The 12,899-nt window shown below is 40.0% G+C and overlaps 1 protein-coding gene across 1 annotated transcript in view; it reads left to right on the top strand.

The window, feature by feature from the left end:
* LOC108790190 (carboxypeptidase O-like) overlaps positions 1-12,899 on the top strand; it is a 37,562-nt gene that overhangs the window by 12,254 nt on the left and 12,409 nt on the right. Inside the window, exons 2-7 of the mRNA XM_018560401.1 lie at positions 432-507; positions 3,428-3,552; positions 4,277-4,391; positions 7,206-7,307; positions 7,551-7,655; positions 10,661-10,771. Of these exons, the coding sequence (XP_018415903.1) occupies positions 432-507; positions 3,428-3,552; positions 4,277-4,391; positions 7,206-7,307; positions 7,551-7,655; positions 10,661-10,771 (634 nt within the window). The remainder of the gene's footprint in view (positions 1-431; positions 508-3,427; positions 3,553-4,276; positions 4,392-7,205; positions 7,308-7,550; positions 7,656-10,660; positions 10,772-12,899) is intronic.

The following is a 12,899-nucleotide window of genomic DNA, read 5'->3' as shown; positions in this document are numbered from 1 at the left end:
AGAATAGCCCAAACAGCAGTGAGAAGCCTGCCGGAGGTTCGGCTCAGCCGATCCATATGTTGGATCGGCTGAGTCGAACTCCTTCTGCACTTCGGGTCGGCCGAAGCAAGCCAATGTACGGCTGATTTCAGCCGATATACGGCTGAAATCAGCCGTACAAGCCTGAAGTGAATAGCCGAACAGTGTTCGGCTCACTTCACTTGGGGTCGGTTGTTCACTCGGCTGCCCTCGGCAGTCGGCAGCTTAGTGAATAGACCCGTTAGTTTTCAGCTGTAAGAAATGGAGCATTACATGTAGTAATATAAATACCACATGTGTTTTGTTTTAGTGAATTGAATCTTTTGTCTAGTAAAAAATATTCTTTTTATTCTGTTACTGGATTTTGCCAGTGAATACAATCCATACTCTGATTGCAATAACATTTATTACAGAGATCAAGTGCTCCGAATCATCCCACAGACAGCAAAACATGCTGAGCATCTGCAAGAATTAACCAATCGCTGGCTGGTAAGTAAATTGCAAACTACTTAGAAGTGGCTGAGGAAAAAATAATTGGAAATGTTCACCTATGTTTGTAATCAGCAACTACTTTTCATAACCTTATAACAACCTCATAATAATAATTAACAATAATAATGATAACCTTTTTGTATATAGCACCATTATTAAAGGTACTTTCCCAAAGCACTTTAAAATAGAAACAAAAACAAGAACAAATGATACACAAGATAAACAAAAAAGGAACCATTAGGCTCCATTCACAGTTAGGAGTCAGTGTATTTGTGCATATTAGCGTGCGTTATGTCTAGCGTGTTTAGCATGCTTTAGTGAGTAGATTGAAATACATTGCGGTAAATGGACAAACACGCGCAAAAATTAGCACAGAAATGTGCAAAAGGTTTGTGTCGCACATTTCCTTTGAAGTCTATGGGGCCAACCCCCTCCCCCCCCCGTAAGCTGCCAAAAGAAAGCTTGTGTACTTTTTACAGAATTCAGCGTTTTACAGCTTGCGACAAAACTCTCAGGTGTGAACAGGGACCATTGAAATGAATGGGATTTCTTGTGTTGAGAGTTTTGTCGCGCTTAGCTTTGAGCATCAAAACACCTAGGGGTCTATTCACAAAGCTGCCGAGGGCAGCCGAGTGAATGACCGATCAGAAGTGAAGTGAGCCGAACACTGTTCGGCTATTCACTTCAGGCTGGTACGGCTGATTTCAGCCGTATATCGGCTTTGATCGGGAGCTGTACGGGCTATTGTGAATAGCCGTACAGCACCCCCTCGGTTCTCCTGAACCGAAGGGGTCCTGGTGCCGAAGCTAGCCGAAGGATCGGCCGAAGCTACGGCCAGATCCTTCGGCAGCTTTGTGAATAGACCCCCTAGTTGTGAACAGGGACTTAGCTGATGGCTTTTCTAAAGGAGAAAGTTTTCAGTTTGATTTGAAAGAGTTTTAAAAAAGGTCACTCTCTTCTTGGAAAGAGAATTCCAGAGTTTTGGGGCATAACATGAGAAGATCCTGTCTTCCACAGAAGTGAGCAATCTAGGACAACATAGCTGATTTGGAAAAATTATTCAATTCAGTTCACTTTCTAGTTCAGCTATGTTGTCCCAGATTGTTCACTTCGCCTGCCTTCTCAAAAATCTTCACTATTTTGTGAATAACCCTGTATATTTTGTGATGTTCAAACCCAGTTTTGACAAGAAAAGACTGTGTTTCACCTGCTTTTGTTGAGTTGATTTTCTTTGGATAAAGCATGTTCAATTAAGGTGCATTTAAATTGCAGGCAAAGCAGGTCAAACAAGCCTTTTCTTGTCAAGAATGATCATATACATGTGCCCTTGCTGATATAAAGGGCCCTAACTAGTAGACATGTGCACTGCCAAAAAATTTGTTTAGTTTCGTTTCGTTTTAAATTCGGATTTGTGTTATTTTGTTTTTCAGGATTCGGGTGTGAAAGTCAATTCGGATTCGGAATTTGGATTTGGACGAAATTCGGTAGCGTTAGTACGAACGTTCGTTTCGTTTTCTGTTCTTATTCGTTTCTTATTCGTTTCGTTCGTTCGTTTGCAGCAAAAGTGACATTTGAGGGGGAAAAAATATTTTTCTCCTCTAATGTCACTTTGCTCCAACGAACGAAACGAATAAGAAACGAATAAGAACAGAAAACGAAACGAACGTTAGTACTAACGCTACCGAATTTCGGAAATGGAAATTCGGATTCGTTTGCATTCGTTATGTCTGTAATTCCGAATGTCCGAATTTCCGAAAATTTGTCCGAATTTCGATTCGGAACGAAACGAATCGCACATGTCTACTAACTAGTTAATTGTATGATTTTATACAAAAGGGGTGCAAGCTTCTCGTTATTGTCAGGCAGCCTGTGTAGTTCAGGCACCTCAGCCTGTGCCCGGAATACCCTTTCGGCAGCTTCTAACCTTTGACTTCAGCACATCCCAGGATAATTCTCTGATTGTGTGTTCCGTCTTCAGGTCATATCTCTGTTTGGTATCTGGGGCCGGCCGGTGGCATCACTCGGTCAGAGCATATAGTTTAAGTCCTAGGGGCATCCAAGTACCAGTAGCCACACCTGCCTTATGGCAATGGGGGCTGCTATAGGTGAAACAACTCATCACTATTTGCCCTGACTGTATGGGGGTGATTTACTAACCTAAACACACAGCAAAACGTATCTATCAACCAAAAAGACTCTAAAAGCATATTTCCACTAATGCCATATATGGAAAAATCATGCACATGATGCATATATAATGCTGCTTTACAGTTTAGACAAAAATGGTTAGCTCATGCATTTACATTCCTGCATTAATCAACGCAAGCAACACAACATAGAGCTAATTTATACAACATTACCTTGCAATTCATGCTTGGCTTTGCACAACACACCTGCTGGGTGTGTACACACTACAAAGGTGTTTAGATTCCACCCATAGATCATGCTGGGAGGGAACACACTACAGAGGTGTATACATGTTCATGGTGTGTTTATAAGGTTAGTAAATCAACCCCTATGTGTCCACTGCCAGTCCTGATAGTTATGGGTTCAAAACAGATCCCTGTCTCCTTCTACAATACAGGTATAGATAATAGGTAAAAATTAAAATAAGATTATTTTTAAACTTTGAGCTTATTTTATCAATTTTTACTGTAACATGCGCATATTGGTTATCTAGGAGATGAAGGAAAAAGCTGTGATGTATGAAATACATCCTTGCAAACAAACTATTAAACACAAGCATACAAATTAATATTGAGTCAATTATTAAGCACACTTAAAAAAATAATGCTGTTGGTAACCAACTAAATAGACCAGGGTAAATAAATGTTTTTTTTCCTTTCAACATAACCGTAATCATCAATGTAGCTAAAATGTTAACTCATATGTGGTGCATGTTTTATTCTGTTTCCAGCTGGATTTGTGGCAGCCAAACATTCCTGAAGGAATAAATGCCGGAAGAGAGGTCCATGTCCGAATTCCATCTTCTCATGTTAATGAAATGAAAGATACACTTCTCCAATATGATATCCCATACAGGTATGTTCTTGTATTTAGAGCAAGTTTGGAGAATAGAATAGAAAAATAAGCCTGTATATAGATAGGAAAAGGTCTATCCCAGGGTAGGCTGCGAGACATCATCCTAATCTCAAACCTGTTGCTGATGCCCACCTTGATCTTTTCTGGGACTCAGATAATATGAAAGTGACATGCATGATAAAAATCTTGTTTTAGAAAAGAGTGCTCTTGTCTTCTCTGTGTCACATTTTGTTATAATCATTTAGTAATGAGGACACTAAGACTGGCCTGCCATGTGATCATTCAATAAAAAGTCTGTCTTTATATGTTCTGGGAATTTTTCATGCAGTTCCTTAACATAAAGAAGGCTGGCCTTTATCTTTACTGCTCCTTTTACAATATATACTCATTATGTACCTACAACTATTCATCTATTTAACCTTTTATTAGTTTAATTACCATAAAGTATATTTTCACCTGGCATGTAGGTGGTGTGTCGAGTTGGTGTGTACGTGGATAGAGAACTGGCTACGGGAACGGGTCCAGAGGGTATCTGTAAATGGCATTTGTCTGTAAATTTTTCACCATTTGTCTATTTGTATTTATGTATTTGTATTTATCTATAATTTGTGTTGTCCTTCACATCTGTTCTATTTGCAATAGCTTGTAAAATGAACTGTTTAGAAGCAATGGTCAGATAACTTTATGTCTATTGATCCCCTATATATATCTTTTTCCTTTTTAGTGTATTAATTGATGATGTGCAACAAATGATAGATATGAACAATGTCTATAATAAAAAAATGAAGGCTGTGTCTTTGGAAACATATGATTATACTCAATATCACCCCATGGATGAGGTAAGAATTACATTTTTAAATAAGCTCTGCAGTTTTCACTTTGCCCTTTTTAGTCTTGGGGAGATTTCCCCTTAATTGCTGTCTTGGAGATGCCACAGGAAGTATAAGGGAATCTCTCCTGATAAGTTAGCCTTTGAATAAATGGCATCAGAAGCCTTGTAGATATGCAATCTGTGTATTGGTTTATAGTAGAGTACGATACGCATCGGTTCACACCTCAGATAGGATGAAAGTGTGACAACTTAAATACAAAATCCAAAACATTATATAGGCTATCTGCGGGCACATATCCTAGGGGAAGATAGGAGTTCCCCCAACTATCAAACAATGGGTGTATTAATACATGACAGTTTATATGAGATTAATGTCCAACTGGAAAGGTCATTCTGACCTGGCATACTAGTTAATTGATAATTATTTCTCAGAAATGAATATATTGACGTCAAACCATAAATCACTATCTTCCTGTTTTCCTACTAAATAGTGGGGGAAATGAGATAACGTCCATTCACATAACTTGATCCAAGAAGAGTTCTTTGGACAAAAACAAGTTTTCGCAAACACTAAGCCATGAGTTCATATTCAGTTCATCGTAGATCTGACTCCATTTTGTATTCAACATGGCTTCATCTTATCACTCCATAGATAGTAAAAACCTCTTTTAGACAGTTGTTACTTATTGGAACCAGTTCCTCTATGTATAGTTTCCTCATATCTTCTCCTTAGGTGAAAAACATAGCATTTTAAACTTGCACAGGAAATGCAAAAAGCCAAAAAATGATGTAACATTTTGAGGGCACACAGGACCTCTTTTTTAAAACATACATATTACATTTTCCAAATTGCTGTATATAAAACCCATGATCTATTAGATAAGTGCAACCACTTACCCTCAGAGGGATATTCAGAATCATTGCATAACCTGTACTTAGCATTATCATATTGTCAAGATATGCAAAAATGTTGGACAAGAAACACCTCTGCCCTGGTCCATGATCTGTGTTCCTATTGGTGTCTGGCTGCCTAGCAACCCAAATGCCTCTAATGTCGATAAATGCAAAGTAATGCACTTTGGAGTTAAAAATAGGCAAAAGGGCTATACAATTATGGGTATGCCACTATGGAATTTAGAAATGGAGAAAGATTTGGGGGTCATTGTAGACCACATATTCAATAATAGCTTGCAGTGCCAAGCTGCTGAAAAAAAACTATCCTGTATTAAGAAGGGGATGTATTGCAGAGACAAGTTTATAATTTTGCCACTTTACATCACTAGTTCGGCTTCATCTGGAGTATGCGGTCCAGTGTTGGTCACCAGTCCATAGAAAGTATGTCCTTGAGCTGGAAAGAGTCCAGTGGAGGACAACCAAACTCATTAAGGGGATGGAGGACCAGAGCTATGAGACAAGGCTATTAAATTTAAATATGTTTACGTTGGAAGTGAGAATATTAAGGGGGGACATGATTTTCATGTAAAAAATGTTCAATGGGGATAGCAACATTAGCAACAAACTCTTTACGGTTAACCCCATAACAAAGACTAGAGGCCACCATCTAAAATTGGTGGAGAAAAAATTTCAGCACAAGGGGCGAAGGGGGTTCTTCTCAGTTAGAGTGGTTAGGGTCTGGAACTCGCTGCCACATGCAGTGATTTCAGCTAAGAGGGTGGAATCATTCAAGAAGCTCTTGGACAATGTCCTTAGAGACCATAACATACAGGGGTACAGGTACTCTTAAGAACAAGATCACACATGGACTCATACACACGCACACACCAGCAGAACCATATACATACACGCAATAGATTGCACCAATTGCATACTTAATGTTGTAAAGCAGCAATCGAATTAAAGCAGGTCTGCCACTTGCCAGGAGAGACACTGCCATGGCGAAGACAGCTTCTCTCTTCACCAACTTCTGCCTCACTTAGCTCTGCCATATGCATGTCACTTCAGACCTCTGTTAATGTTTATTGAAGTGTGCCTTAACAACTCCTATAGAAGAAGCTTTGCTGAAGAATTTTCTAGGCACTGGGGAAGAGGCATTGGAGGTTCTGAAATTCCAGAAAGCACTGGAAAATGATAGGGCAAGAGGACAGAACAGATCCAGTTTCCACTTCCTGTCTGCACACCAGCTTTGCCAACCAGAGGGTCCCTCTAACCACTTCCAGCACCTTCCTAGTGGGCCATGTGGGCCATAAGGGCCAACCAATAGCAGTGCCAGCCAGTACGTTTGACAGCCATTATCTGTGTCAGCCTGTACCAGTGACAGCCAGTACTTGTGCCAGCAATTACCAGGACCAGCTGTACATGTGCCAGTTATTACCCTTTTACATCACTTCCCTTTTAAAGAAACATGAAAACACTTGCAGGGCTCTAGGCAAGCTTTTTTGCTAAGCTGCTTTAACACATTACAAGCGTGTGCTAAAAGCGAGTTAACACTATAGGTCCAATAATCAGTGTTTCTCTTTTCTAAATGTTCAACTCATGTGAACAAGGCCTCATTGTTCCATTGAGGAGCGTTAATGCATGCACGTCAACATGCGTGATGGTATGTGTTAACTTGTGTTGCCTTAAGGTGGGCTACATAGTGCATACTCTACTGTAAAATGTAGATTTTTACTTTTTACTGGGGCAAAATTCACAATAAATGGCACTGAAACACACTGCACCTAAAGCATAAAGGAGTGTTACAGAAACATACGTTAATATGTGCACTGCCACAATGCACAAGTGTAAATTAACCCTTAACAGCACTTTTCCTTTTATATTTAAAGTTAACTTTAGCTAAACTATATTTGCATTTTAATTATAGATCTATGACTGGATGGACCAGATTAAAGAGAAACACCAAGACTTGGTGACTAAACTGTATTTGGGATCAACATATGAAAGACGATCAATATACTATTTTAGGGTAAGTTCAAATAATTTTAAACCTCCCACTGATAGGACAGTCTATCTACTGTATATTGGAGAACCTATGAGGACCTCACAGGAAAATCTAGCGGCCCACCCCATATGCCCATGTTAAAAGCTATTTAGTTAAAGTCCTTGTTTTTTAGCCAGGAAAATATAACATTCAGAATGCTAATTGATGCCTATGTGTTATGTGTGTTTTTGTGCTAGTACACTAGTAATCCCTAATTTTCTTTCACAGATTGGATGGCCATCTGAAAAGAAGAAAAAAGTCATATTTATTGATTGTGGAATTCATGCTAGAGAATGGGTCTCTGTAGCTTTTTGTCAATGGTTTGTAAAAGAGGTAAATAATACATGTGTATGTTATTTTTGAGAATCCATTAAGAAACCTAACCAGGTTTAAGAAAAAATAAGAATAAGAGGGAGGGCTGCTATGGCTCATAATTAATAATCTTAGAGAGCAAACACAGTTTGAAAAATTATGTGTACAGTTGGAGCTGTTTTAAGACATTGGTAGGCAGAAGCAATGACAAGTTCCATATTTAATGAACACCACTCAAAAATACATCATAAAACACAGGTAGCAGATAGAACCAGGGGCAATTATATCTATCCCATTTCCTATTTACTTGGGATGTTAGGAAGTAGACCTTTTTAAGGTAATATATAGTGATTTTGTATTTTTTTATTTTTTTTATTTAATTAAATGGGTCAAGAGTAAATAAAAAATCTTAAAATATATTTCTTAAGCAGGTAAATATGATATATTGCATATTAAAAATCTGTGCTCTCTTTTGGAGCCACCAGGTGGAGCTTTAGGCTCTCAAATGGCTAAGTCCAAAGTTTCAAAGAGAGCCAGTCTGCCTTAAAAGAACACGTTTACAGCTGTGTTTATTTTTAGCTAACTAGTGCAGTTTAGAAACTTAAAAACTTACTAACCAAAAAAACCTCTGACCGTAAACCATTATAGTTTTCCTTTTGAAGCTGAACTCCTCCTATTTTTCATTCGCCCTCTCCCTTTCCAACTAACCAATTAATTAAAAAATCCTTCTACACCTATATCTTTAGTCACATGAAGTGCAACAAGTCCTCTATTGTCTTCCCTGCACATCGGGGCAGCACTCAACGCACACACATACAATGCCCTAGGCATGCGTTTATTTGCATGCAGATGGCAGAGTTGTTTTAATTATTTTTCATAATTATTTTTTTTAACTTTTGTATCACTTTTTTATTTTTTAAATTTTTAAATTTGAATTATTATTTCTTATTATTTTTTACTTATTTTTTAAATTTTGTGTTTATTTTATTGTTTTTTACTTTTTATTTTTTGTTGAATTTTTATTGTTGTGACAGCTGAGGTGGGAAGGCTGCGAGTGTTATCAAGCAGTAAATATATGCCCCATGAATAAAAAAGGAGGCAAATACCTAATTACTTACCTGTTCTTGCGCCGCTCACTCCCGGCTGAAGAACTTCTGGCTCCCTAACGGCTTAATGTCACTTTAATGCAAACAAGAATAACAGTGTAGCGCTCATTGATCATACAAAGTGTCAAAAACAGTGTTATAAACAATCCTTGAACTGTGATAAACCAATACAAACATAGAAAAGTCAAACAAAGTTTCAAGGAATCGTCCCAAATATCAGTGTATAGGAATTCAGTCCACCAAAGTAAACTTAAAATTATCCACATTTCATAACAGTTTTAGGAATATATCACTACTAAGGAGAGATTATCAAGCTGAAGCAGAAATTCCAATAAACTCTGCAAGTCTGATTTTGCTCACCTTTTAAAATATTTTAGTGTGGTCTCAATAGCATTCCCATCATAATAAGGGTAAATGTAGTTCTCCTCCATCAAAGGTGTCTCATCTCTTGACATCCGCCTGAATTCAGTTTATTCATTTTATATGTAAATATTTTATACGGAATTAAGCTATGTGCTATATCCTTTTTCTTTGTGTATGAGCGCTACTGAATTCAGGCAGATACCAGGAGACTTTACAATAATAATGAGACACTAAGAGCGCAAATCCAGAATTATAAATGGTTTGATTTTGTATATTTGTGAAAAAGTGTTTTTTTTAAAAGGTGAAAAACTTACTTGTGGTGTCAGGGATCTGGGCACGGTGGCGATTCTAGCGCTGCAGGGAGTGATGGTTAAAAATTTTTGTTCAATTTCCAGTGGTCTCCAAGTGGCAGAGTAGGGATTAAATAGGGCTTGCTTTAGGGGTTGTTTATGGCGGCTGGGAATGGTGTCATCAGTTATAGTGATGAGCTCAGGGGTCAAGGACTGAGGTAGAAAGCAGGTTGAATGCTAGGTGTGCCAAAAGGCTGATGTGCAAAATGCCTCTGGTCTTCGTGTAGTATATGTTCTAGAGGTGATGGAGTGGAAGTGACAGTCGATTGGGAAGGGGAGTGCACATGGCCGTGACAGTGAGCAACACGTTTCGAGGAGATCCTCTTTTTCAAGCTCGGAGATAGAAGGTGAGTCTTTACCACTAGCACGTAACCACCATGTAGCCAAGGCTGCAGGATCTGCTGCTATGCTGCAGAATACAAATAACTATTGGAACAAATCCCATTCTATGATAGAATCACACTAGTAAGTTAAAGTAGAATGAAACCTTCCTTTATACAGTATCTACTGCTAGCAAGCAGTAGATATATGCAAAAACATTCACCAAAAAGGTTATTACTTACCTGTGTTTCTGTCGCTCGCTTCCATCCAAAGATCTGAAGCTTCCTCAGTGGCCATGAAGGATCATGGGGCGGGCGCATGCGCAGTAAAGATCTTCGGCCGGAAGAAGAGGAGAGACACAAGGTAAGTCAATGCACGCAGCCGGTAGCAGACAACGTGGGACAGGAAGACACAACAATCAGTGCTGGATCAGAGACCGGCACCAGCGCTGGAGGGACTCCTGAAAACTACTGGAAAGAAGAAGACGATCGGATCAAGAGGCATCATTTAATGTCACTTTAAATAGTAAAATATAAGAAACCTGACCCTGAAATAAAGAAAAAAACTGTCTTTTAGTACTGGTATAACACTCCATTGAGCCAGAATTTAGCAACAAAATAAAATTGTCATCCCTGTTATGGTCTGCCTTCTAGAGGCATGAGTTGATGTCAAGGGGATCCTCCATGTTACAAGTAGGGTGCCTAATAGTTGTCAAAGAGCAACCCTGCTTAAAGGTCTTCACCAAAGCCACTGATTGTGCAGATGTTGCGAGTTTAGCAAATCAAAGAAGAGGACATTTCAAAAGTTATTGCTTTAAAGCATTTTAAAGTATGCACTAATACTGTTACCTATTTAACTTTTCTTTATACAATATTCTAATCCACAGCTTCTTTCAACTCATCAAACTGATGCTATTCTTGCCAAAGTCCTAAAAGAGGTTGATTTCTACATCGTACCTGTATTTAACATTGATGGATATATTTACACGTGGACAACGGTAAGCTTAACAAAAAGTAAAAAAAGCATATTGCTATCTATATATTTAGGCAGACCTGAGCAAGCAAAAAACATCAGTTAGCATGACTAAAACTCTAGAACTAGGGCTGGACCGGGGCAAAACATAGGCTGAGGAACCCAATCACATGACCCCTGAAGGCTCCACACCATTGCAATCTGGGGGTGAAGCCAAACACAGAAGGGCAATCAAGAGGTGCTGCTGGTAAGTACAGGAGTGCTACAGCCATCACACAAGCTTTGCTACAACCAGCATACAAACCTTAGCAACAATATAGGAAGCTTGCTGCAGAGAAGTCTTGTGATATCCTCAGCAGATCTCCTCCTTCCCAGCCATCCTCCACACCCCGAGCATGGTGTACAGGTTAGTTCTCCAAAAATAGTGTTCATAGTTCTCCAGCAACTCTGGCACAAAATCACCTATTCTGTACACAAGCAAACCACAACACCACCGGTCACCACTGAGAGTCTGGGCAGGAAACTTTGATGTGCTGTGATATGTAATTTCTGCTCCAAACTGAAAGCTTTATGTGTAGCAGAGAATGTTGACATTCAGGTGGATGCTCGCAGAATCTAAAGCAGTCATATGGGTAATAAAATGTGGCCTGCAAGGAGCACAGATGGCTGCCTTAGGCCTCACCTCTGCCTAATTTGCCTACTTACAGGGGACAACATATATGCAGTATACAGTCTATGGGTGGCACATACAGTACAGGCTCCATAGGGGACAGGCAGGTATAGGATAAATATGGGTCCATGGTGTACAAATGAGTATTCAGTAAGCAGGAACCTTTGAAAAGAAAATCATAATATTATAATAATATTATCACCCACACATATTAATATTACCCATCTTCTACAATGGTGTTACTTACTGATAATTCATACTCATTATTGGCCATATGAGGAGTGGCACACACCGGCCTCCTAGCATCCTCAGATGCACATCCCACACCAGCCCTGGGGACGTGTACACCTAAAAAGTCTGCAGCCAGAGCCGGAGCAGCAGCAGCCCGAGCCAATCCCAGCAATACATTATACAGCAATGCAGAATACCACCATCTTTATATGACTACAAAACCCAGCATCACATTATACAGCAATGCTTAATAATACCACTAACTATAGGGGACTACAAATCCCAGCAATATATTACACAGCAATGCTTAATAATACCACCAACTATAGGGGACTACAAATCCCAGCAATATATTACACAGCAATGCAGAATACCAGTAGCTATAGATGACTACAAATACCAGCAATACATTATACAGCAAATGCAAAATACCATCAGCTATAGAGGGCTACAAATCCCAGCAATACATTATACAGCAATGCAGAATAGTATATACATTTGCTACATACTCTGCTGCCGCTCTGCTCCAGGGTGTCGGCATGATGTCTTGGGTGGAGGGTCTCAGCAGCGCAGATGTGGAGGATCGCAGCAGGGACAGATGTGGAGGATTGCATCAGGGCAGATGTGGAGAATCGCAGCAGGACAGATGTGGCAGATCGCAGCATGGACAGATTTGGCACATTACAGCAGGGGCAGATTTGGCACATCACAGCAGGGGCAGATTTGGCACATCAAAGCAGGGGTGATGTGGCAGATATCGCAGCAGGGGTGATGTGGCAGATATCGCAGCAGGGGAGATGTGGCACATATTGCAGCAGGGCAGATGGAGGGTTTCATCATGGGCAGATATGGCAGATTGCAGCAGTCGTGATGTGGCAGATTGCAGCAGGGGAGATGTAGCAGATATTGCAGCAGGGGAGATGTAGCAGATATTGCAGCAGGGGAGATGTGGCAGATTGCAGCAGGGGTGATGTGTCAGATCGCAGCAAGAAAGATATGGCAGATTACAGCAGGGGTGATGTGGCAGATATCACAGCAGGGGAGATGTGGCAGATATCACAGCAGGGGTGATGTGGCAGATATCGCAGCAGGGGAGATGTGGCACATATTGCAGGGCAGATGGAGGGTTTCATCATGGGCAGATATGGCAGATGGCAGCAGTGTATAATACCCTAACTAAGGGAGGCTATGGAGCTCAGCTGCGGAACCCCGTTCCGCGTCACACACCCAAGACCAAGGGTGCTTGTGCAGC

This window comes from Nanorana parkeri, unplaced genomic scaffold (genome assembly GCF_000935625.1).
Source record: "Nanorana parkeri isolate BGI_ZX_2015 unplaced genomic scaffold, ASM93562v1 scaffold453, whole genome shotgun sequence".
Classification (NCBI taxonomy): domain Eukaryota; kingdom Metazoa; phylum Chordata; class Amphibia; order Anura; family Dicroglossidae; genus Nanorana; species Nanorana parkeri.
Note: the sequence above shows the minus strand (reverse complement) of the source record. Positions and strands in the feature narration are given on the sequence as shown.